Consider the following 27,072-nt stretch of genomic DNA (forward strand, 5'->3'; position numbering starts at 1 on the left):
CTTTTTTTTTCTATTTTCTCTAGACCTAGCATAGTTCCTGTCATATTCTAAGTCCTCAATAAATATGTGAATTAGTGGAGTAAATGAATGAATGGTTAAATTAAAATTTTATTTTCTCTCATATAAACATGTTAAGATTGGAAGACGATAACTACACACACACACACATACCTGGTTTTGTGGAAAGAGGAGGAAAAATATATTACTTCAAGAAATTTTTTATATTTTTCACATATCGTTGTCAGACCAAGTGGCAATATGGGTGCTTTATAAAGTAGTCATCAATATAAACTTTTACAGAATTAGATGTAGTCATTTTATGCTGCAATTCCATGTAAAAATGGCCTTAGCTATAGAAGTTGTATGTGTTTTCATGATTTTCTAGTTAAACATGCTGGTATAGTGCCTGAGGCTCAATGAGACCTCCTGCAATTTCAGGAATATGCTTTCTTTATGCTATAAGACTGTTTGTTTATAACTGTCAAACCACCAGCAAGTTATCAACTCACGTTCAAAACAGGCACCAAGCCACACTTTTGTTAATGTGAATTCTTGAAGAAAACAGAAACTAGACTGTTTTTATAAGTTTTAAACTCATAAGCCAAAACACAGGGATTTAAAAAAAAAAAACAATGATTTCTTTCTCAAGAGGTTTTTTTCTTTCCTTGGTGGTGTTCAAGCAAGAACTGTTTTGGAAATGCTGACAGGATCATAGCAAAGGCATCCAGAGGGAAACATATAATATGTTTATTTATCTTAGAAACCACAGAACATTGCAAAAGGCTAAATTGGCCCTGTAAAATGTGTTGCTAACATGTACAGTATGATTGCTTAGTTTGGACAAAGTCAAGTCATTTCTGTGCTGATAAAGAAGGATCACAATCTATATTCTGGCATCTCTAGAATTTATGTCTACAGCTCAACCCTTTCCCTTGAACTCCAAAATTCTAGATCTAAATCCTCCTTGACACCTCCATATGGAAGTTGAATATGCATCTCAAAAAGAACAGATTCAAAACCAGATATTTGATTCTCAGTTCTTCCAACTCAACCTCCCAGTCATTACCATCTCAGTAAATGGTGACTTCATCCTTCCAGTGGCCCAGGCCAAAATTCCTGAAGTCATCTCTGTTTCTTTTCTTTCTCTCTCATGCCCCATCTGATCATTCAGCCATCCCTGGCCTCTCTACCATCAAAACAAACCCTATATTTTGATGCCTTCTCAACAATTTTTCTACTATTATCCAGGTCAAAGTCTTCATCATCTCTCACCTGACTATTGCACTAGCATCCGAAATATTCTCTCTTGGCCTATTCCTGTTACCTTACAGTCTATACACGCAAAGGGATCCTCTCAAAGACAGTTGAATCAAGTCACTCCTCTACCGAGACCCCTCTAATAGCTCTCTTAGAGTAAAAGCTCATATTTACAATGGCTTAAAAAGTCCTACAGGATGCAATTGTCATTACCTTTCTGACCTTGTATCATATATTATCTCTTCTTGCTCACTTTACTCTGCTCACGTTTGTCCTCTCTGCTCTTGTTGGAACCTGCCATGTATTTTCCAAATTCAGGGCCTCTTTTCTTGGCTTGCTCCCTTCAGTTCTTCATCTCCCTGCTCAAATGTCACTCCTGATAAGTCCTTTTTCTGACCATCCTATATAAAATAGCAAGTCTCACCCCCTTCACATCCCTTATTCCCCAGTTCTGCTTGACATTCCTCCACTTTAACTGTCATGACTTTAATTGTCATGTCCTGGAATGTCTCCTCCTGCTGCAACATCTGCTTCAGAGGGCAAGGCATTTTGCACTGCTGTGTCTCTGCCACTAGAACACTGTCAAGCACACAGCAGGTTATTAATAAATATTGGCTGAAAAAAATGAAGTAATATGTGCTAGTAGATATATCTGATCAAGACAAAAAAGTTGGATTATTTTGATATTTTTGAGTGTATTTTAAAATTGATTTGTGTTTCTATGCTTGTTCCTGATGGCCTGGAAGCATTCATTCAGCCCTCACAGTCACTGCAGAATGTGTGGCCTGGGAAGAGTCTCCTGATCTCCAATGCCTAAGTGATTGATGGCAGTCATAATACTCAGGAGGCAACTCACCCAGTCCTTTTCTGGTTATCTTATACTGGGGTAGGGTGTGCATATGACCTTTCTTTTGGCTCAAAATTGTTCAACTTCTTTGAAGGTTGTTTTAGTTTCCTGAATGCCTATGCTTGTATATGGTTTTAATAAGTTTAGTGTTCTCCCTTTCTTGATTTTACTTTGTTTTCCACTATTATACTTTGTGGTGTGAACTTGACAGTCTGTCACAGACCTGTGATTTGAAATAATTGTGACAGATGGTGTGCTTGAATACATAAACAGATCCACTAGAAGGAATGTTTTAGCAATAAGTGTGGGAACTTAAAATTGAGCAGCAAAATCAAGAGTGAAATAACTGCAATGTCGACTCAGCAACCTCGAATGTCTGTGCTGCAGGAGAGTCTGAAGGACAGTGAAGTCTTGTGAAGAGTTGTTGTGTGTGTGAAGGGGCAGTCTTGGACTGGGACTGCCTGGAACATTGGATGAATGAGAAATGACTGTATAAAACATTTTTAGTTTACTTGAGGGATTAGGCATTTCTTCCTTCGTATAAAGATAAGATTATGATATCCTGCAGCTGCCTCTGCAATAAAATTGTGGAATAAAACGGTTTCTTGGAAAAGCATTATGGAGAACGGTAAAGGAATATAAAAAAGATAATAGTGATGATTCAGACAAATGAATGAGCAGAAGAAGAGGAGATCCAAGTTATGACTAATTTATGTCATGAGAATTACATAGTAACATTTATTGCCAGATCAAAGTCTTTGAAGAGAAATGCTTTAAAAGATCATGAATACTGCGTTCTGGAAAATCTGTGTCACTTGAATAAACTAAGATGGCTGTACTGAAGACAGAAAGTGGTATGGCCTAGGCTAGCATAAATGAACAACAGAGGCCTTTCCAACCAGGAGGGGTCAGAGACAAATTCATAAGTTTCCAACCTTTTATGTGAAGCACACATAATCGAACAACAGTTTTAATGAAAACAAAAAAAATTAAACATTTAATAAGGAAAAAAGAAAGTGGATATTTATGATTAAGTTGTGTCTCCTCCCAGAAGATATGTTCAATATCAAACCCCCAATACCTGTGAGTCTGACTTCATTTGGAAATAGAGTCTTTGCAGATATAATCAAGTTAAGATGGGTTCATACTAAATTAGGGTGAGCCTTAATCCAATATAACTCGTGTTCATAGAAGAAGAAGAGAAAAGACACAAACACATGAGAGAGAAGGCCATGTGAGGGTGAAGATGGAGGCATAAATTAGAGTCACACTGCCATAAGGCAAAGAACACCTAGATTTAACCAGAAACCTAGGAGGAGCAAGGAAAGGTCCTCTCCTAAAGGCTTTGGAAGGAATCTGACCCTGCTGACACCTTGATTTTGAATTTTTAGCCTCCAGAATTGTGAGAAAGTAAGTTTCTGTTGTTTTAAGCCACCCAGTTTTTGGTACTTTATTATAGCAGCTGTGAGTTCCTTAAAGAGGCCAATAAGCAGGAGACAAAAGACAGACATGGTACAATAGGAAACGAGAGGACTCTCTGCTGACTTATTTCTCCAAGTGTGGACCAAGAAGCAGCAGCATTCCTGGAAGTTTGTTTGAAATGCAGAATCTCAGACCTCGATCCAGAACTGACACATAAGAATTTCCCTTGAAATGATTATAGCTCAAACTGTGTGCCTGTAATAACAATGGCAGTAGCAACACCAAAGTTGAGCCCTTTCCATTTACTCTACTTTGATCTATAAGTTATATTCTACACTCGCTAACTGAATTCACACACCAATCCATAAGACATGTACAATTAATATTCCCATTTTATGGACAAGGAAATGAGTCACAGAAAGGTTAACTAGCTTCCCTTAGTCATGCAAATAGTAAGTGTCGAAGCCAAAGAAATCAGCTATATTTATCTTTATTTCAAAGGAAATAAAGATACATATATATGTATATGTGCAAAAAGATATATATATATAAAGATATATATGTGTGTATATATATAAAGATATATATGTGCGTGTATATATATAAATATGGGGGGAAGTTGTGTTGACAAGAGTGCTGGAGAATCAGGCCTGTTTCTCATTTAAAGGAAATAAAGATACATATATATGTATATATGCAAAAATATATATATAAAGACATATATATATAAAGATATATATGTGTGTATATGTATAAAGATATATATGTGTGTGTATATATATAAATATGGGGGGAAGTTGTGTTGACAAGAGTGCTGGAGAATCAGGCCTGTTTCTCATTTTGATACTGAACAAAATTAGAAGTAGCTTGACTACTGGAAAAGTGTGTTGGATCTGCCTTGCAGATAAGTGTCCAAAATGGTCTTCCCCTCTTTAGATTTCTACTTACTTCTCACCACACTTGTCAGTTAAGCAGCAGGATATCTGCAGGCTTTTCCCCATAAGAGAAAGGCTGCAACATAAAGGGTATATCGTTCAAGGCTGTAACATGGAGTGTGCATCATTGAAGGCTACAACATGAAGGGTGCGTCACTCAAGGCTACACCATAAAGGGTGAATCATTCAAGGTTACAATAAGAAGGGTGAATCGTTAAAGGCTATAGCATGAAGGGTGCATTATTCATGGTTACAACAGAGAGAAGGATGCATCATTCAAGGTCCAGCTCTGAACAACAACAAAAAAAGTCCATTTATGGACATGCACCTTGAATTCCTGAATGTCTTCCAATAGAAACCACCTATTCAACTGTAGTCATGAGAGGAGGATCTCTTGGGAGATGAAAAAGAGAAGAAAAAGAGAGGTTTCTTCCCTCTTATTAAAAATACAGGAAAATTCAGATTTTATGGTCCTGCAAGAATGTGGAAAGATGGAAAAGAGTAACTTTCCCTAATGTTAATATTAGCTCGGGATATGTCAAATGTAAATGAAAATTATTGCTTCTGTTTCAGAAGAAGAAAAATAGTTTGATTAAGCCTCCTTTATGCCAACCTGTCAGAGGTGTGTCCCAGCATACGTCTTGGATTTTGAACTTAGTTCCTGTCTTGAATAGTGCCTCCCCACCAAATCTTGCTCTTGAACTATTATGCATCTATGGAAACCCACCTCAACTGTTATCTCCTCAAGTTTTTCATGTTCCACTGCACTCATTCTGCTACTATTAGCAGAATTGATTACCTCTCATGTGAGCCACTACTATAACTTGCATATATTTCTGTGACAAAATTTAGTCCACCATATTTCAATTATTTGCTATACTTAATAAATTACTTAAATTTACACTGTATTTCAATTATTTTTTCCCATATGAAACTATGGTTTATAGGGGTTTTAACCATCAAATATCTAACTTCATAGAAGACAGAAACTATTTTCACATATTTGCTTATTAATTGTTGATAGCACAAATGTACAATTTGATAAATGTTTACTGTAAGTAAATCATCCCCAGGCTTATTAAATTGTCTGCATTGATAGTTGTTTATAAATTCTACAGAAAACATTTCTAACATGGGTGGTTTAACTAAAGAAAATACTTATGTCTAATACATCTAGTAATTGTAGAAATGTTCAGCCTGATTACATGAAGTCACATGATAGTTTTAATATTTATTTAGCAGAGGGGTAAATTGAAACATCAGTTCTCTAGACCAGTCAGGAAATGTATGCTTTGTGCTGTATAAGCTTACATTCAACATAGATGACATAAGTTACCATACTCAAATGTAAGATAGGGAGAGGTAGAAGAAATAGCTGAGAACTTGAAAAGATGTACTGTTATTGTCAACAAACTAATGTCTTCTCCCTTCATAAAATTGTGTTTAGGGAATATTAACAATTAAGCTTGTATACAATAGTAATTTTGAATGTATTTTTAAATTTATTTTTTCAAAATAATGACATTAGTAAAAATTTTACATAGCCTGTATTGAATTCACACATTTAAATGAGGCTTTACCAGTAATGATGGGGATTAATACAGAGCTAGTGTTTGGCATTTGACTTTATCTCAAATGAGCTAACTGCTCAATGAATTACAGAAGACTCATACTCTTTTTATTTTTTCCTGGAAATTAAAAAAGAAAAGCTTTACTAAATATTGACATATATATTTACTCCAAATTTTACATTTAGTGAAATAAGAATATCTCTAGTAGCTCAGTTAACATCAACAGAAAGCTTCAAAAGATGATTCTGAAAATGGCAGGCAAAATTTCTTTTTATTGTAGGCAATTACTTAAACTGGAAATTTGGCTTTATGCATAATAAATCATGTGGGTAAAACATCCACATTGCAGTTAGGTTTCCAGTATCTAGCTTTTATTTATTTTTTAGCAATGACATTAACAAGATTTTGCCAGGTTATAAAAATGAGGGCTTTCTTGAGAATTACTTATAGTTTCCGAGTTGAATGGCAGAGCGCACGTAGACACATCTGAAGGTGGATGGCTGTATCTCCCAGTACTGGACCGGGTTGCTGAAAAGACTCACACCCGAATAAGAAGCCTTTTTGGTGTTGTGTCCAGGTGGGCAGAAGTCACTTGATCCAACTACAGAGATATTGTTGTTATGAAGGTAGACAACCTACAACATGAAACGATAGAAAATAAGTATTATTCTCTAAATATGTTGAGGCCCTTCAGGTAAACATTTTATTCTTTTTATTATTTTTTAATCCTTCACTTTTTTTTTTTTTTTGAGATGGAATCTTGCTTTGTCACCCAGGCTGGAGTGCAGTGGCATGACCTCAGTGCATTGCAGCCTCTGCCTCACAGGTTGAAGCTATTCTCCTGCCTCAGCCTACTGAGTAGCCGGGACTACAGGCACACACACCATGCCCGGCTAATTTTTGTTTTTAGTAGAGTTGGGTTTTCACCATGTTGGCCAGGCTGGTCTAGAACTTCTGACCTCAAGTGATCCGGCCACCTCAGCCTCCTGAAGTGCTTGGATTACAGGCGTGAGCCACCACAACAGGCCCCACTTTGAATAACTGACTACTTCTCAGATTAAACTTTTGATTTCTCCTTTCCTTTTGAAAATTTGCTTTTCCCTTCTTTAGTCTTGTCTTCCTCATCTCAGTAAATTGCATGCCAATCATTTCAGATGCTCAGGCTATATACATTGTCATTATCCTTGAGCTCCAATTCTCTTATGCTCTCTACATAATCAACAACAAATCTTGCTAGCTCAGCCTTCAAAATGTACACTTAATCTAGCTCTTCTCTCCATCTCTACTCCGACAACCTTGTCCAAGTCACCATTGTTTCCTTCCAAATGATTGAAGTTGCCCTGATTATTATTCTTGCTTCCCCTTTTGCCTTCCTAAATTTTATTCTTTTTTTAAGCTCTCAGAGCAATTGCTTTAGAAAGTAAACCAAATTATATGTTCTTTGCCTCAGAACTCCAGTGGTTTCCAATCTCATGCAGAATAATAAAATCTAAAGTTCTCAAAGGGGCCTACAAATCCTACATGATCTGACATCCTTCTACTCTGACCTCCTTTTCTCTTACTGTAAAAGCCAGTCATCTGGTCTACTTGCTGCTCTTCTAATGTACAAAGCATGATCTCTTCTTAAGTTATCAACACCGTTTACTCAACCTGGAATAATCTCTAAGGTGTCTTCAAGGCTTGTTGCCTCATGTAAGTCGTTTTTTCTGACCAGAGAGACCTTCCCTGACCATCCCATTCTGCCATTCTCTGGGGCAGAATTACGTTACATGTTTTTCTTCATAGCATTATCAATATGTAGCATATTATGCTTATTTGATATTGTTTGTTTCTCTCCTCTAGAGTAAAAGCTCCATGAGACAAGAATGGTTCTGCTTGTTTATGGCTATATCTCCAGTACTAGAACAGACCAGGTGTTCAATAAATATGTGTTGAATGAATAAATGTTATTTCATATATCAGGTCTACATGACTATATTGGGTCTACATGAAATATTATGTTTTCCGGACAAAAAATATATACACCTTTGAACAAAGTGATATAGAATGAGAAAGTGCTGTGTAGTGAAAAAGAAAAAGAGAGCATAAAGTACTGGAATTGAAATAAAGAATCACAAACTCCAAGAAATTCTTAAATATTTAAGCATCACAGCATTTAGAATAAATAGACCTAGGAAGTTTTAACAAATACGTATTTTACGTAATACGTTTTACTTGAATACAGTGCAATATAATTAATCAGAGTTTTTTTTTCTGAATTATGTTTTACAATCATGTTTAAGATAATGGTAATTTGGCCATAGATTTTCTTAGGGTCACTAAAAACCAGACTTATACAAAGAATGTTAGAAATGAGTTTACAGTTCACTTTGAGGATATGAGTTCTGTAGGTCAAGAAGCAACTTCTCTGAAATCATACAAGCAAGGTTAGAATATAACACTAAGACAACAAGGTCTTTTTTTTTTTTTTTTTTTTTCTGAGACGGAGTCTCGCGCTGTTATCCAGGCTGGAGTGCGGTGGCGCAATCTCGGCTCACTGCAAGCTCCGCCTCCCGGGTTCACGCCATTCTCCTGCCTCAGCCTCCCGAGTAGCTGGGACTACAGGCGCCCACCACCACGCCCGGCTAATTTTTTGTATTTTTAGTAGAGAGGGGGTTTCACCATGTTAGCCAGGATGGTCTCGATCTCCTGACCTCGTGATCCGCCCACCTCAGCCCCCCAAAGTGCTGGGATTACTGGCATGAGCCACTGCTTCCCGCCACCAACAAGATCTTAAGTGAGCTATAAAACCTATGAAGTACTCCCTTAAAACATAACTTGAAAGCCTGGGCGTGGTGGCTTATGTCTGTAATCTCAGCACTTTGGGAGGCCGAGGCGGATGGATCATGAGGTCAGGAGTTCAAGACCAGCCTCACCAACATGATGAAACCCCGTTTCTACTAAAAATACAAAAATTAGCCTGGCATGGCGGCACGTGCCTGTAATCCCAGCTACTCGGGAGGCTGAGGCAGGAGAATTTCTTGAACCCGAGAGGCGGAGGTTGCAGTGAGCCGAGACTGTGCCATTGTATGCAGTCCAGCCTAGGTGACAGAGCGAGACGCTCCGACTCAAAAAAAAAAAAAAACTTGAAATATTGTTCTACCCACTAGGACATTCACATTCATGTGCTGGTGAAAACGGCTTTGTTTTTGTAAGGGCTTAAAAGCGAATTAGTAGATGTCATATAAAAACAGAAACAAGGAATATTAAAGTGAAAGCAACACTTATATGTATGGTTTATGATTCTCATATTTTGGAAGTTTCTTGTTGTCATTTACCATCCTCTATATTCCAGTAGTGATTAGCAAGTAAAGGAAGGGGTGTTTGGTGAGCAATTTATGGTTAATATTGAAAGTGAGAGAAGAAAATATCAAGACGTAAGTATTAGTCTGTGTAGAACAAAATAAAAGTAGATTCCAAACTCATTCTATGGGGTCAATACTTTCTAAGACCAAAGCCAGACAAAATTCATCATAAGAAAAAAAAAATGTAATCAAATACCTCTTATGAATATGGACAAAAAATCTTTCACAAAATATTAGGAAGCTACATTACACAACATATAAAATGATTTCATGCTATAGGACCAAACATGATTTATCTCAGGGTTGTAAAATTGGTTTAACATATGAAAATCAATCAAAGTAATATCAATGTAATACACTATATCAAAAATATAAAGGCCAAAACTCGCATGATTATCTCAATAGAAGCAGGAAAAACATGTAAGAAAAAAATTCATAATAAATGTTTTCAGTAAATCAGAAATAGAAGGGAACTTCCTCAACTTGATAAAGAGCATCTAGAGAAGAGCTGTGGCTAACATCGTAACTAATGGTAAAATGAATGCTCCCTCCTCCTAAACTAGCAAATAAGGCAAAGATGTCTAATTTCATCACCTTTATTCAACATTGCACTGGCGATTCCAGCCAATGCAAAGGGTGGGTTGTGGGGGAGGGGGAGACCTAAAAGAATCCAAATAAAATAACTAAATCTGTCTATTTTTAAATAATATATCCTGAATATAGAATATCCAAAGGAACTCACAAAAATTACTGCAACTAAAAACAAATTTGGCATAGTACCAGGATAGCTCAATATATAAACATCAATTGTATTTTTATACATTAGCAACAAACAAATAAAAAAATTAACAATTCAAAACAACATCAAAAAGAATGAAAAACAATGAATGTAGTAAAAGAATTGCAAGGCATGTATGCTAAAGATGACAAAAACTGTTGAGAAAAAGAAAAGAAGATATAAATAACCCTTGTTTGTGACTTGGAAGGCTCAATATTATTAAGATAGTAATTCTTCCCAATGATCTGTAGATTCAAAACAATACCTTTCAAAGCCTTACAAGAATATTTTTCCAGAAATGAAAAAGTAGATCCTAAAATTGATATGGAATGCAAAGGAACCAGAATAGCCAAAATAACTTTGAAAAAAAAGAACAAAGTTGGAGAACCTACATTTTCTAATTTCAAAACTTAATCAAAAGCTACAGTAATTGAAGGGTATAATACTGTCATATGACTAGACATATAGATAAATGTAATAGAATTGAAAGTCCAGAAATAAACCCTTACATTTATGATCGAGTGATCTTCAACAGTGACAAGACAATTCATTGGAGAAAGAATATTATTTCCAACAAATGACATTGGGACAATTGCTATCCACATACAGAAAATGAATTAGACTCATATCATATACTAGGATTATCTCAAAATTAGATTATAAAACCAAATACAGGAGTTAAAATTATAAAATTTCTAGATGTTAAAGTATTCCCGGAATCTACACAAAACTATGGTCTATGAAACAAACAAAAATGATAAAATAGATTAATGATTCCCTGTGGCTGGAGATGAGATATTATCTCATGCCAGTCAGTATGGTGATTATTAAAAAGTCAGGAAACAGTAGATGCTGATGAGGCTGTGGAGAAATAGGAGTGCTTTTACATTGTTGGTGAGAGCATAAATTAGTTCAACCATTGTGAAAGACAGTGTAGCAATTCCTCAAGGATGTAGAACCAGAAATACCATTTGACCCAGCAATCCCATTACTGGGTATATACCCAAAGAAATATAAATCATTCTACTATAAAGACATATGCACACATAATGTTTATTGCAGCACTATTTTACAATAGCAAAAACATGGAACCAATCCAAATGCCCATCAATGATAGACTGGATAAAGGAAATGTGGTACATATACACCGTGGAATACTATGCAGCCATAAAAAGGAATGGGATCATGTCCTTTACAAGGACATGGATGAAACTAGAAGCCATCATCCTCAGCAAACTAACACAGGAACAGAAAACCAAATACTGCATGTTCTCACGCATAAATGGAAGTTGAACACTGAGAACACACGGACACAGAGAGGGTAACAAAACACACAACAGGGGGTAGGGGGTGAGCGGGGGAACTTAGAGGATGGGTCAGTAGGGCCAGCTAACCACCATGGCACACGTATACCTATATAACAAACCTGCACATTCTGCAAACGTATCTCATTTTTTTTTAGAGGAAATAAAGAAAAATGATGAGGCCATGTCAAAAAGAATCAGGAGCTAGACCAAAGAAGCTCTTTCCAGTCAATTCTTGAATAATTTGAAAATTAAAATTAATGACAGTAAAAAAAAAGAATTTTTATTTTACTTGTGGCTTCAAACTCCCCCTACTCACTATGGCACCAACACCACCACCCCTACTGAAAAAAATATCAGCATTACAGAAGACTTTAAGTTTCATCTCCATACTTCTAAATCAAAAACTTTATTGAAATCTAGCTAATGTAAATTGTGCTTAATTTTTTAATGGTATTTTGTCATAGAAATTCTAACTAAGACACTCTGGAAAAAAAACTTCTAAGAAGAGCTTCCTGCTTCCCAGCATCCCATAATCAGGGTGGGGGTCTTGCTTTTTGGATATTCCTCACATAAGCAGTGGCTTTGCTTTACCTGGATGTACTTATGCTCTGCCAGCCCACCAGGTACTCTGGTAAGCTTGTTGTTGTCCAAGTGAAGCTCCCTCAGATGAGGCGTGTTGGCCAGAGAGCCATTGTCAACAGCAGAGATGCTGTTGAAACTCAATCCCAACCTGCAACAGAAAGCAGAAATGAAAGCAAACACCACACATGGATGCCTTTCTTACAAGCATTGTGTAGTTAATCAAGTCTATAGGAAAGGACATTTTTTTGTTTTTGCACTTACTCTTCCCAGTTCTTGGAGTGCTTTCTCCAACCTCTCTGAGCCTGGACAAAGTCCATTTATTGTTAAGGTCTCGGCTCAAAGTTACTGTCTTTGAGATTCATCTGACAGAACGTGATTGGACATAGTCTCCTATTCCTTATAATATCCTAAGTTCCAACATCAAATTATGGACAACCATAATATTGGAACATAATATTCCTAATAGTTTATTTTTAAAAACTGTTCACTTATTCAAACATTTATTTGTATATTTAATAAACAAATATTATTGAAAACTTATTATGTGCATGATATTATGCTAGGCATTGTGAGGGACAGAGGTCTCATGGATCAAAAACCACTTTTCCCATCAAAGAATATTTTACCTAGTAAAGGAGTTGATTATACACACACACATGCATATATATATATATACACATTCAAAGATATATTTTATATTTATTTATCCACCATGAAATTTATATATAAAAACAGGAATGAGTAAATCTGGCATGATAGTGTGCTTCTCTGTAGGGACAGTCAGCAATATGTACAGATCAAAAAGAACATAGTGTTCCTTGAAGACAAGTGAAAACGTTTGCCAGATTGAAGTTATGTTTGAAACCAGGACAAGTACTAGTATCACTTATTTAAAAAAAAAATCATTAAGAAGGGCCAGCAAAAACAACAACAACAAAAGCTTTTCTTTTGTTGATCTACATTAAATGTCCAGAGATATTTTATTTTAAACTTTTCAGAGAAGAGGGGGTTAGAGAATCTCATAATTATTAAAATAGTAATTTGTGTGATGCTCAATATTTCTCTGTCTTGGTAGATTTCATTTTAATGCATTTTCAAATTCTAGCAACTGTGTTATAATTTACTTAACTTTCTGTTTGATGCAAATAAGTTAGAACATATTAAATGCACATACTGATTTAATCACACACTTTGTGTATAAAATATAACTAATCTATAAACAGTATAGTATTAATAAAATATGAAGCTGATCTTGGTGGTTTTAGTAAGGGTACTATTTCATTGGCTTCTTCTCAAGAAATAATTGGATATGCTGAAGTTTGAGATTATAGAAACAACAACAGCAGTGAAATGTAGTACACTCAAAAATCAATCATCATGTTTATAATTCTTATCATATAAGCACTAATATACCTAGCCATTGTTCTGATAGAATGTCATGAAAGAATATAATTACTTAGCCAAATTATTCAGTCCTTTCAGGCTAGCTGCATCAACTCTGCTGATTTTGTTGCCATCAAGATGTAATTCCGTAAGGGAAGGAGGAAGACCTGGAATGTGGAATTAAAGATGTTAAATTAGCAGATAAACATTATAAGTACAGAATGTGGACAGACTTAAAGAAGACATATGCCATCAATTTTCTAAAAGACACACAGTTTCAAAGAATCAGCTTTACTTATCTTTTTTTTTCATCCCTTTTATAATAATGTGTGCTTTTGGAAGTAGTGGAAGCCTTTGCTATTTTTCTCTTAGGTTGACTTTAACAAAAACCTGGATGATTTCTATCATGTAGTCAATTTTTGTTCTTGGAATAGAAGAACTGAAGTCAACGCTGAGTCTCATTATTCTCTTCCACCTTTGTTAATGGGCTAAAATTGACGTTGATAAAAGATAGTAACTATAAAGTGGGAAAGTCACTATTCGAACCATAATGAAGAGATTACGTATAAATTAAACCCATGTACAAACTTAATTGTCTATTTCATTAATGAGCATCATTAAAAATTAACACTGATATGCTGTGCTGGTCTTAGCCTTAATTGACTTTTCCATAAAAGCATCAAATACCTCTGCAAAATGTCTGTGTAGAAACAGCTAACATTTACTTATGCCTATTAAATCCAGAATGTTTATGCAGAAGGAGTGGAGAGGTCTATAATCAAGTGATCTGCCATATGTGGAGCACCTGGGGTAATAATTTTAGATCCAAAATACCCACTAAACCTCTAGATAGTACTTGCATGGCTGTGATTTCCAAAGATCGAGTATTATAAATATAAAAGTTTAAATATTTTATTTTCATTTCCTCCTAGCATCTGAGGCTGTATTATATTTTATACAGCTTTTAAAATAACATATTGTTCCACTTAATAGCAATAGATACAGAGAAAATAGCAAATTGGTTAAGTGTAGAAAGAACATCTGATTGGCAGAAAGTCTTGGCTATTTGTCTATAAAGACACAGAATTGAAAAACCACAGGTTTCATTTTGTCTAAAATTTTTATCACATCACACTGAATTCTGTCAATATTGTCCATTTAATAAAATAGTTTAGTCCATATTTGACTTGAAAATGATTCTTAGTTTCCTATGGTAGCATATTTTGTGTTAGAGCTGCTAGGAAAAGGAACATCTATTTATTGTATGTCTGTTATGCACCGAACATTGACCTTGGCACTTTTCCTACTTCAAATCCTTTAAGCCTCTCAAAATATAAATTATTGGTCACTAATCCCTTTTCACAGTTAAAGAAATAAGACTCAAAGTTACAAAGTAATTACAAAGTAATGCAAAAAAAGTATATTTTTTAATGCAGTGCCTCCAGTACACCAATTGCTATCACAACCATCGGCCTTACTTAGTTTCAAAGTGTCTCCCTTTTTGGGATGTCAGTTTCCCAAATGTAAAGTTATAGCTAAGAAGAAGTTTGACTATGGGAGAAAACCTTGCAATAGGTTTGAGATAGACAAATTTGTAAAGTGCATCATTAGCTTCTGCAACTGTGGCATCGAGTTAAAGAACCCATACTCCAGTTCTTTTATTTATTTGTTTGTTCATTTATTTTAAATTTTCTTTTTTCTTTTCCTTTTTTAAGATAAAATATATTGAGGTTTACATTGGGCCAAGTACTTGCGCGTACAGTACAAGCCTTACTTCTATAGAGTAATCCTCACAATAATCCTAGTAGACAGGGTTATTAATAGCTCCATGTAACATCTAACAAACCTGAGGTTATAGAAATGCAGAATAATTATCCTAAAGTCACAGTACAACTAAATGACTGAGTTAGGTCTCTCACCCAGGTTGATCTAAGAGTATGATTTTTATAGTCTCTACACTACTTTCTACTGCCTTTCCATTTCCATGAGTGATGGGAGAAAATATCACCAGGAGGTTGCTGATATTCAGGCATAGGTATCCCAGCCTAAGCAAGGTGGAATCATGTATTAGATAAGCATAACGATGAATAGAAAGGAGGACTTAATATGCCAACAGAGTGAAATAAGTAAACACACGAGTTCTGACATCAGCACCACACAATTCCATCTCTGCCGCTTCCTAGCTCCAAGAACTTAATTACAATTTTCTTTACCTGTTTAAGCCTCATTTTCCACTTTTATGAAACAGGAATTATAACCCTACTATATAGGGACGTTGTAAGAATCATATAGAAGACTCCATGACAAGCATTTGGCATGATACCCGGAACTAAATACATGCTTAATAAATTGTAGTTACTTAACTTTTCTATTAAGCGGTAGTAAATAAAAGCAAGCTATAAATGATGAGGAAAGAATACCTGGGATAGATAGAAGACATAGCAAAGTAAAGGAAAAGAGATCATGAAATGATAAAAGGTATCAGTGAAGGATATTTTGGAGCATGCATTAAGAGGGACAGCAAAGTCTGAGATTGTGCTAAATGTAAGTCATCTGGCTGCATGAAATAAATTTCAGCAAGAATTTTAATAAGATCTATCTATCTATCTATCTATCTATCTATCTATCTATATCAATCCCCAATTTATATCTATCTGAGATATAAATATTTCATTCCTGCACTGGGGATAGCAAAAGATTACTTGTTACATGCAACAAATTGGAGACTCAACATGAAAGTGCTTTATGAATTATAAATCAGTCTTTATCATCTATGTATCTATCTATGCCAGTAGTTGCTACTAAGGAAGTCAAAAGCATGCTCTGTATTCAAAAGACTAGGAGGAGGGCAAGGGGTGGTAAGAAAGCATCCTATGGAATATGTACTCTCAGGAGTTGAAATTTCTGTAAAAGAACAATAAAGGACAACTGGTGTTTTCTGTGGCCAAATGTCTACATTTTGTACGCACTCAAGAACAAGGCATCTAAGTTGAGAAAGGGACAGACTGAGGGGAAAACTAGATAATATAGAGGGCTTTTGTGAGACTGAAAAACCCAGAGTAGGGACGATCTGCAAGTTAGAGGAATTTATTATTGGTGGTCTGATGCCTTTTGTAATTCACAAAGACTGGCTTTTGTGCCTCTCCTGGGAATCCCTTGGAACAATGAACTTACCCTTGTGGCTATGTGGTCATTGCTGTGTATTTGTCTAGCTTGGTTTTAGAGAGTAAGCTCCTAAAGGCATGTAGCATATCCTATTCCCTGCCCTGTCTTAAGTGTTTGGTACATCGCCTACATATACTGATTGTTCAGAACATTTTTAATGCATAATAGAGAGTTATATTAATTCCCTACTTATCTATATGCTAAATATTTCTCTAATTATTTATTTAACTTTAAAACAACTCAATGAAGTGGATAGCAGTATTACTTCCACTTGACAGATAAAGAGATAGAGGACAAATGAATAACTTTTTCAAAGTCTTTGAACCATTTTATGGTAATTTGGGCTCAAGCAAACTGACTCCAAAATCTACACTCTTCACAACACACAACTACCACTATCATTCAGATATTAATAACTGGAGTGTCTTAAAAAGGAAAAAAAATTCCCTAAGCTATTGCAGACTCAAGGTAAAAATTGGATCAATTTCAGAGGTACTCCCATATATCTTTTTTTTTTTACAAACACCAAGGCATGCTATTTTTTAAATAAATGTACTTTTTCTTTGTGATTTCACAATATTATAAAATCACTGTGCATTAAGTTGTGTCCTAAACTAGACATTAACAGGAGTCTACCCATCTCTACAGTGAGCCTGGATGGCCCCGTGGTCATCCAGACTGAATCACTGGATATAACACTAGCAGTAATAGAGAATTTGCTGGAAATATAAACACTGGATGAAACACTAGCAGTAATAGAGAATTTGCTGGAAATAAGGTTGGCCTCTTAGGTGACAATTCCAGTTTCCACAAGATTTTTTTTTTTTTAATTAAAGCCTTTGAATTTAAATTTTTCAAAATGTTTTGGAGAATCTTCTATCACCTTGAGGAATGCTGGTGATGTTGGTATCAGCAATGCGGATGTAGGAGAGCTTCTTCATTCCCTGGAAAGCCCCATTTTCAATTCCTGAGCTCTTCAGCGGATTGGTGCCCAGTTCTACAAATGTAATAAGTGCAAGGCTTTTAGAGGAAATTTTAGGATATTACTAGTCACTGTAGTATCTGTTTCAGCAAGCAACCTATAAAGAAATAGGGATTAATATCAACTTGACTAAAAAACAAAAGTGAAGTTAAAGAGCATGCTCCTCAGGAGAATAGCAAAATAGGATAAAAATTTCCCTTATTAAAACAAACAAAAGCCAAACAGACAATGACTTATGAATAATAATGACTTATGAAAAAGACTATTAGTGAAAGCAATACCAATAAAATTATTTAAGATGCATACACAGGTTTGCCCAGAAATCAACTAAAGCAAGTTTACAATTCCCATCTTACGTTATTTATTATTTTCCTAAGGTATTTTAAAATTTTGTTAAAGAATTTCAATCTAGCATTTTATAAGCCAATAATAAAATTACAATTTTTACTATATGTTTAGAGAAATTTTTTTTTTTTTTTTTTGTGACGTAGTCTCACTCTGTCACCCAGGCTGGAGTGCAGTGGGGCCATCTCGGCTCACTGCAAGCTCCGCCTCCTGGGTTCACACCATTCTCCTGCCTCAGCCTCCCAAGCAGCTGGTACTACAGGCCCCCGCCACCACGCCCGGCTAATTTTTTGTATTTTTAGTAGAGATGGGGTTTCACCATGTTAGCCAGGATGGTCTCGATCTCCTGACCTCGTGATCCGCCTGCTTCGGCCTCCCAAAGTGCTGGGATTACAGGCATGAGCCACAGCGCCCAGCCATAACATATTTTTAAAGCAAATGATTTATGAGTGTTTAGAATACAACAGGTCCCCAAAACGGAAAGGTATCTCAAAATATCTGTAGTTAAGCACTATTTAAACTCATCTTTGCATATTGTGTGTGTGGTAGGGTAACTTCAGCCCTAGGGTTTTCTCCATATTCTCAGATACTCAAGGACATACATAAAAACATCACTGTAAGGTCCAGATTCAAAATCCCAATTTCTCTTGGCCCTGTTCTTATAAATCACATAGGCTCCAGGCATGTAGCTTGTAGCTAATTTACCTTCCTGCACTTAAAACCCAGTTGAAATCTCTTAAGATAAAAACTTGAGTTTTGGTCTTAAAGTTATAAAAATGTCTGTACCTATGACAATCATCTGGTTCAGTCCATTGAAAGTAACTTTTCGCACTTTGGTGATCTCATTCTCATGGGCACGCAGCTCCTGAAGAGTTTTGGGCATTTTTTCTGGCAATTCCTTCAGCTGATTCTTGGACAGATAAAGTCGTTCCAACTTCACCAAAGGTGTAAATGCTCCAGGACTAACTTTGCTAATTTTATTGTTGACAAGAATCAATGCCTGTAGATAGTGAAGAAAAACATCTCTTTAAATCCAAAACCTTCCACATACATGTAAAACAAGGGCATGTTTGTTCATTCCATTCATAGGGATATCAGAGAAATCTAAAAAATTGCAAGAAATCAGAAAAAAAATTAAGTAAGTATTATTTCTTTACTTAAGAAGTGTATAGGCCAGGTGCGGTGGCTCATGCCTGTAATCCCAGCACTTTGGGAGGCTGAGGTGGGAGGATCACTTGAGGCCAGGAGTTCGAGACAAGCCTGGCCAGCATGGCGAAATCCCGTCTGTATCAAAAATACAAAAATTAGCTGGGCGTGGTGGTGGGTGCCTGTAGTCTCGGCTACTTGGGAGGCTGAGACAGGAGGATCACTTGAACCTGGGAGGCAGAGGTTGCAGTGAGCTGAGATCACACGACTGCACTCCAGCCTTGGTGACTGGGAAAGATTGTCTCAAAAAAAAAAAAAAGTTATAATATGAGGACCTGAAAATCAGGAATGAAGAGAAGGGAAATGTAATAAGATATATAATATATACATAAACATACATGCACTCTACACACACAGACATGTATGTATGTATATGTACGTGTATATATATACGTAATTTTTAAATAATAAATACTGCTAACAATTGAAATGACCCTAGATACCTGAAAATAATCAATGCCACAGACATCCATCCCGCAGTCAGCTTTTTAACTTAAAAGTCCATCTTCATTGATCATGAACATGGATTCCGCTACAAAAGGATGATACCAATTTATGCTATCACCAGCAATGCAAGTAACTAAAATTTTCCCGTAGCCTTGCAATATTTGATATTATGTTTCTTAAGAGTATGGCCAAAATAATATCATGTTGTAGCTCATTTGTTTTCTTTGTATTTCCTTGTCATTTAAAAAGGTTAAACTATTTTTTTTTATTTTCCCACCATTTATTGTATTTTTTGGAGAGAGGAGATTGCTTGATCACAAATACTTCTCATGTTTATTAAATTTTAATATAGGTTAATAATTGATTTAGAAAATAAAGATATGGTCAATATGACACAGAGAGCCTTAACATATTTTTCTCCTGATTTTTTTTTGCCTTTTTTTATGTGTAAAGGTTTTATATGACAAATACGTTAATATTTTGGGTAATTATTTGATTTTTATTTCTGAGTTCTCCTTATATAAGAAATTACCTCTAATTCATTATTATTATGCTTATAACAATTGCTAGGCCTATTTTTGGACTATTTTATTCTTTTTCAATTATCTGTATGTCTAACAAAACCACATGGTTTTATTATTTCAAGCCACTTTATTAACTAATTATAAGGAACTTAAAATAACTTATTAAGGTCTAATTTTGCATTTTCAATTATAGTATATGTTTCGCATATATGAAAATGTGGAGGGGCAAAAGGGGACCTATAATAGGAAAGCGAGTATTTTTAGTCTCAGAAATGCAAGAATGTTTTCTAAAGGTAATAGCTGATTAATTAATATATGTATATCCTCATATAGTTCACATTACTCGATGAATTAAAACTTCTTATTAAGTAACATAATCATTTAACTAATCCTGAAAGATGCATTGGTTGATTGATACACAATTCTAACACACTGCGATTAATAATCAAAAGTTCAAAAACTTGTGGGAGTTAAGGTCATAAAAAAATTGACATTAACAAACAAAAAATCAGGGAAAAGCCAGAGCCAGCTGAGTGGAGTGAGGTGACATATATCATTACAAGACATCCAAAATTGTGGATGCCTAATGAAAATCGCAAAGGAGATATTCAATTCCTATCCATAGAAGACCATTTTGAAACTGTGATATAATTAAATGTATTAAACATGATCTGAAAAATCTGTATTATGTTAAATGTTTTTAAAACCTGACTTTTAATATGATTTTTTTCTCCAAAGTCATTTATGTAGGTCTTACACTGTACCAAATATTGTTCTAAAGGCTTTTTTGGTGACTGTTACATTTATAGGCAGTTATTAGTGCACATACTCAAGCCAGAATTCTGAGTTTAGAATCTCAAGCTCTGGGTCTTACTTGGCCTGTGACTATGAGCATGTAACTTAACCTTTCTGTGCCCATTTAAAGGAGATATCAAGTGTGACTACCTCATAAGAATAGTTATAAGAATTAAATAAGTTAATGTATATAAGGTACTAAGAATAGTGCCTAGTATATATAGTAATTGCTAAACAAGTGTTTGCTTTTGTTCAGTCTTTGACAATTTTTGCTGATTTTTAATTAAAAAAAATTTCCTTACTCAACTTATTAAGCTTCAATTCAAAGAAAATATATTAAATGTTGTCATTACCACACTTAATTTTCCATTATTTTATAGAACAATTATATAGTTTTTCCCACTATATATAGGTATAAAACTACTCTTATGTAACACACACCACTCATAATGAAGCACATACGGGGAACATGATTCTGTTAAATTCTTTCTATTTTAATCCTTGCTAAATTTTCATTTCTCTCCTTCCTTAAGTGTGGCTTTGCTAGGTGAAATTATGATGTTTATTTGCAAAATAACAAGGATAGAAAGGATCATGAATGAAACAGTAAGAGAAAAATAGCTGCTTAACATCCTCTGAATGGTTGAAGGCTCTAATGAACTCTCTTTATTCATCTGATGTATACTTTGAAGTAGAAAGAAAGAGATTGTCAAGATGATGGCTGCCTAAAAACAGAAGGAGTCTTAGGAAAAGAAACAACACATTATTACAAATGCCAGATTTAATGAGAATGTCATGGACACTAGATGTCACTTACTTAAGGATATAAAGGGTTTTTTAAAAATATATTCCAAGTATACTTAAATGTACAGGAAGTTGAGATGACAGTAAGAATGTTTCATCCTTTAAAACAGTAGCTATAAGGCAAACTTATCCAAATAAAAGTTTTAAAAGTATTTTAGTAATCTAAATTTAATAATATTCATTTTTTATGGTCTCCTTTTTAAACTTATGCCAACAGTAGCTTAAATAGTCATTGAAAACCTTGCTGGTTTCCCCATCAGCTCATTCCCGGTGAAACCTTAAGGTGAAGTGAGGGAGTTGGTGAATAAGGTTCTCATCAGCGGAAAGAGACCCAAAGGTCAGAACCTCCAGCTTGTCCTTATCCTCCATTGTTTCAGCTGTTTCTTTCACTCTAGCCAACTCGTATTTTTATTTGTCTGTTTCTTATTTTCTTCTGCCTTTGCTTTCTTCTTGTACAGAAAGTCCTTCAAACTTCTGCTGATCGTCTAAAACTCCTTCCTCGCATATTCTCTCAAAACTGTGTCTGGTAATTGGATAAATAATGATGCCTAATTTTTTCTTTTACTTTAAGTCCATAACACTCACTACTCATATCATATTGTGCTTATATTGTTGGACACGTCAATAAATTGATCATGGCACTGTTTTATCTACCAATTTTTTTTTTTTTTTTTTGAGATGGAGTCTCACTCTGTCGCCAGGGCTGCAGTGCAGTGGCGTGATCTCGACTCACTGCAACCTCCCCATCCCGGGTTCAAGCGATTCTCCTGCCTCAGACTCCCGAGTAGCTGGGACTACAGGAGCGCGCCACCATGCCCAGCTAATTTTTTTTATTTTCAGTAGAGACAGGGTTTCACCATGTTGGCCAGGATGGTCTTGATCTCTTAACCTTGTGATCCACCCAAATTGACCTCCCAAAGTCCTGGGATTACAGGCATGAGCCACTGCACCCGGCCTTTCTGCATTTTTTAAAATGGTTCCTTGTAGAGTCTTAAAATTTTAGAAAAAAATTTTTCTTCCTTTAAAAAAATCTGGTATATTTTCTTCTAATGGCTAAATGTTTACTGCTTTTCCCATCTTGGCTATTGTAAAGTTTATAACTAAATGGTATCTTCATTATAGTAACTCTGTAATAATTATGACCAGTTTATTCTATTTTATATTATTTCCCTTGTATCTATATTTTTTATTCTAATGTATATCAGATGATTTATATTTATACTTTAGTAAGTAGTGCCTATTCTCATGACATATCCTCCTCAATTATTTTCTATAATGACTAGAATAAATAAGTAGATATGAAATTAGAGTTTGGTATGTTTATGCTCCCAACATTAAGAATGTATTCCTATGACATTCATTATACGAAGCTGTGAACTCTAATCTCCACAGGCAGGTAACAAATCACTAGGTAAGTCTCTGTATTGTCTGAAAATTCTGATTCTTTAATTTTTATTTTTAATGTTGAATAAAAATCTGCTTCTCTAAAACTTCTACTCACTAGGAGGATTCTGTCATCTTGTAGTTGAAACAAGTAAATACCATTCTTTTTCTTCAACATGGCCCTTCAAATGTGCCACTAGTGACCCTCAACACTGAGTTTAGACATCCACCTCTCCATCCACGGTGCCTATGAGACCTAATTTCCAGATTCTTTATCTCCATGGTCATCCTTCTCTAGATATTCTTGAATGCCTTTCTTTAAATGCCAAGAACCAGACTCAATGCTTCAGAGTGGTCTACCAGAATGGAAGTAGACACAGTGAGATTTCCAGAGTATATATTTTGGGCATTGAAGTCTGCCTTATTTATATTTAATGTGCACTCATATTTTGATGGAAGACCACATCACACTCATCCTACAGATAGAGAACTGGGTGAGAAAATGCATTTTATAGTGATTCTGGTGTTCTGTGTGAACAAACAATGCATTTACTGTTACAGAAGGTTCTCTTAGCAAGGCTTACCTCTATTTTATTGGGTTGGTCATTTCCCTTGTATAGCATATTCTCTCCCAACTACCACAATATTCATTCTTTGCCCTTTTTTGGCCCTTCTTCAAGTCCTGGGAAGCTGACCTCTGGGGAATGCATTAATCAAATGCCCTTGTCTTTTGGTCTGAAGTAGATGCAACCACACAAGACACAGGCAGGAAATTAAGAGGTGGAACTACCCAGCTCTCCCATGGCTCTGAGACCCTCAAATTCTTCTAGACCTTTGTGGGACTGGGTGCCTCACAGTGCCTTGTTGGGTTCCCATGCCCCTTTGCAAATAGAAGTTTCAATAAAGTCTCCTCCATGAAACCCCTTTGTGAGTGGCATCTCTTTTCTGATGAAATCCTGACTGACAGACTGAACATTATGATAGAGTAGAGAGATAAGAGAAAATCAAAATAAACATACAGATAAGGACACAGCATGCATAATCCTAAAGATAAAGCAAGAAACATATATATGAAGATAGAATTATATTTCGCTAAATGAAATATGAATAATTATCTATTTTTCACTTGATTCCAATCTTTGAGACTTTAGAACATCATTCACACCTCTCTTACAAAATGCATGAAAACAAACAAAAGAAACAAAGAAATAAAATAATACCAGGATCAATCCATTTTGTGTTTTGTTCCACTATTAAAATACAATTTAATTTGAAAGACAATTTTTATTCCTGAAAACGTGAGAGAGAATTAAGATCTAAAGTATTTTTATGAAGAAAATACCTAAGATATATGGGGTATATGTATTAAAAAAGTTGGGTAAATTGTTAGTGGTTAATAAATATGATGCTTTGCTTCCCTACCACTGCTAAAAAGGTGAAGTTAATAAACACTAATATGCTTCTTTGTTGGTACATAGTACTCTTGGCCTTATCTAGGTAGTGTTTTGAAAAATACCTTGAGTCTTATCTTATTGTGATTTAAAAAAAAATAGTTCTTACGTGAAGGTTCTTCAGGTTCTTAAAGTCTCCATCTTTGATTTCGGTTATTTTGTTGTTTTGCAGGTCTAGCAGAGTTGTGTCAGGCGGAAGATCCTTTGGCACTTTGTCCAGACCTAGCATAAGAGTAATAGGAGTGTGCTGTGAGTAGAAAGGACATGTGGCTACAGAATCACACAGCATATATTTACCAAGAAATTAATGTTATGATGATCATTTTAACAGTAACAACATATTTTTCTTCTTCTAAGAATTACATTCATTGTAGGGTAAAATTTTTGCTTTATCTTTTGCAACCAAGTCAAATGACTTTTTGTATTTAATAATAAACTCAACATGATATTTTCCTCATGGAATTATTCCTCTGCATTAGGGGAACATTTGTGTTGCATTAGGGTGTGGCTCAAATCTATATGTTTTACCTCTTTGTTGTTGTATTGAAAAGTAGTTATTTTGATAAGTAGTCAGCATGAGTGATTTGCAAATCTATACATTTTTACATAAATACCGTGTCAATAATTACTCTAGCCAAATCATCCATAATAAAGATCTTTTTGATACACCTAACCCTGTCACAGATCTACAGTTAAAATCATATAAACATATAATCAACTTGTGGCAGGATCTTGAAAATTTATCCAACATTTTGGGATAACGGTTCTTTTAGTTTTCATTGGAATGCCAAAACAATATCCATTTCAGTTGATATTTTATGACCAATAGATATATGGCTAGTTAGAATGAAATAAATTGGGTAGTATGACATATCTGAAATTAATTTTATGAAGCATTACTTTTGGACTTTAGATTTTGGTCTAACTGAGTGAATTATTGTTTTTAGTTTGTAAATGTAAATTCATTGAATTACCAAATGGTCCTGGTATTAAAAAATATTTTAGTAGTCATTCAGCTAGTCATATAAGGATGAACCAGAATTATACAAAAGGCAGTTATTTCGAATAAATCATCGTGAATCATAATAGAGAAAAATATTAAATAAGACCTTTTGCCTTTTTTTCATTGTTTCATATTGAAGTAGGACATTAAGTAAAAATTTGATATTCTATTAACTCAAATTAATGTGATCATTTCTGTATTTTAAGACTGCATAACACAAATCAGAAATATTTTTTAGCCTTTGGTAGAAGCAATCTCTCCATCATATCTGAAACTTGAAGTACTGAAGATTATTTTTTCATAAATTCAACAAGCCTTTATTGAATACCTCTTGGGCACCATGAATTTATTAGATCCTGGGAATATAGCAGGACCAAGGCAGATATTGCCCATGACTTCATAAAAATATAATTCAGTTTACTGTTTTCAATTAAAATAAAATTACAACAGGATATAATAACTGCTATGTCGAGAAAATCACTTTTCAATTTTGAGTTTTATGTAAACATACTTGTAAACCACCATGGTAGCCATACTTTGACTGTCTTCATTTCTTCCATGAAAGTTACAGAAAACGTACCTGAAGCTACCTATTTCTGAGTCTTTTCCAAATAATTTTTTATTTATAATATCACTGCTCCATTGATAGTTGGGGTTGCGGGTGGAATCTTGTTCTTAATTCAGTGACCACCTATCTTTATAAGTTTAAGTATCAAAATACAAGTAATTCTGAACTTACATAAATATGTTACATAAATGTATAACTCTTATAGACACAGTTCCCATAGAAATAACAAGAGTTAAGTGTTTTCAGTGATGAACGGTAAAACACCAGAACAGCTACCTTGTAGGAGGTTGCTTAATGACACTGTACAGTTGTAATCACTGCCATTTTCAGAAATGTCAATTTTATAATTTCATGCAATTAGGAATAGTAGATTTCTGCCAAATCTTTGATAATTGGTGTTCTCCAACCCAGAAAAGACAAACTTCTTTTCATTTGGAACACAGTTACTACATTTTATCATTCCTTCTTGGGCACCTTCATCACAGTCCTAATTTCCACTTATGCTTACTTTTATTCATTGGCGAACTTAAATTCTAGTGACTCTCAACATTTTGTCAATGCGAAACTGCAGATAAAATTTCAAATGTGTAGGGAAAGAATGATGTGTCTGGATGGCTGACACTTTCGATTATGTTGTCATCCTAAAATTTTATAACACTAGGAACTACTTAAGGTAATTTATATACATCTTATTTCTAGAGATTCAGAAAAAAGAATACCATCCTCAGGATTCTAATTCTTGTAGTTTAGTTCTTGAAGAGTCATTTCAATGATTAAAATTATAGTTCTACAACCTGCTCTGAATTAGTAAGTTTATGTTTATTGGGGGGATTTCACATATTTTTTATTGATAATTAAGTTTTAGAGTTTATTTTTAAAAATGAAAATATGTTATTATTTACCTTACAATAACCCAATGAGATAGGTAAGGCAGTATGGTAATCTCATACTTTCAATTCTTTTAAAAAGTTTC

At 34.8% G+C, this 27,072-nt stretch overlaps 1 protein-coding gene across 3 annotated transcripts in view; it reads right to left on the reverse strand.

Moving 5' to 3' along the window:
• Positions 1–5,940: 5,940 nt before the first annotated feature.
• Positions 5,941–27,072, reverse strand: part of DCN (decorin) — a 36,883-nt gene continuing 15,751 nt past the window's right edge. For all 3 annotated transcript variants that reach the window (NM_001009082.1, XM_016922601.3, XM_009425970.4), the window contains exons 3-8: positions 24,638–24,750; positions 18,705–18,918; positions 17,475–17,588; positions 13,500–13,593; positions 12,053–12,191; positions 5,941–6,667 (exon numbers count right to left, since the gene is read on the reverse strand). In NM_001009082.1, coding sequence (NP_001009082.1) covers positions 6,473–6,667; positions 12,053–12,191; positions 13,500–13,593; positions 17,475–17,588; positions 18,705–18,918; positions 24,638–24,750 — 869 coding nt within the window. In that variant the 3' untranslated portion in view covers positions 5,941–6,472. The remainder of the gene's footprint in view (positions 6,668–12,052; positions 12,192–13,499; positions 13,594–17,474; positions 17,589–18,704; positions 18,919–24,637; positions 24,751–27,072) is intronic.

This window comes from Pan troglodytes, chromosome 10 (assembly GCF_028858775.2).
Source record: "Pan troglodytes isolate AG18354 chromosome 10, NHGRI_mPanTro3-v2.0_pri, whole genome shotgun sequence".
In the NCBI taxonomy this organism is placed as follows: Eukaryota; Metazoa; Chordata; class Mammalia; order Primates; family Hominidae; genus Pan; species Pan troglodytes.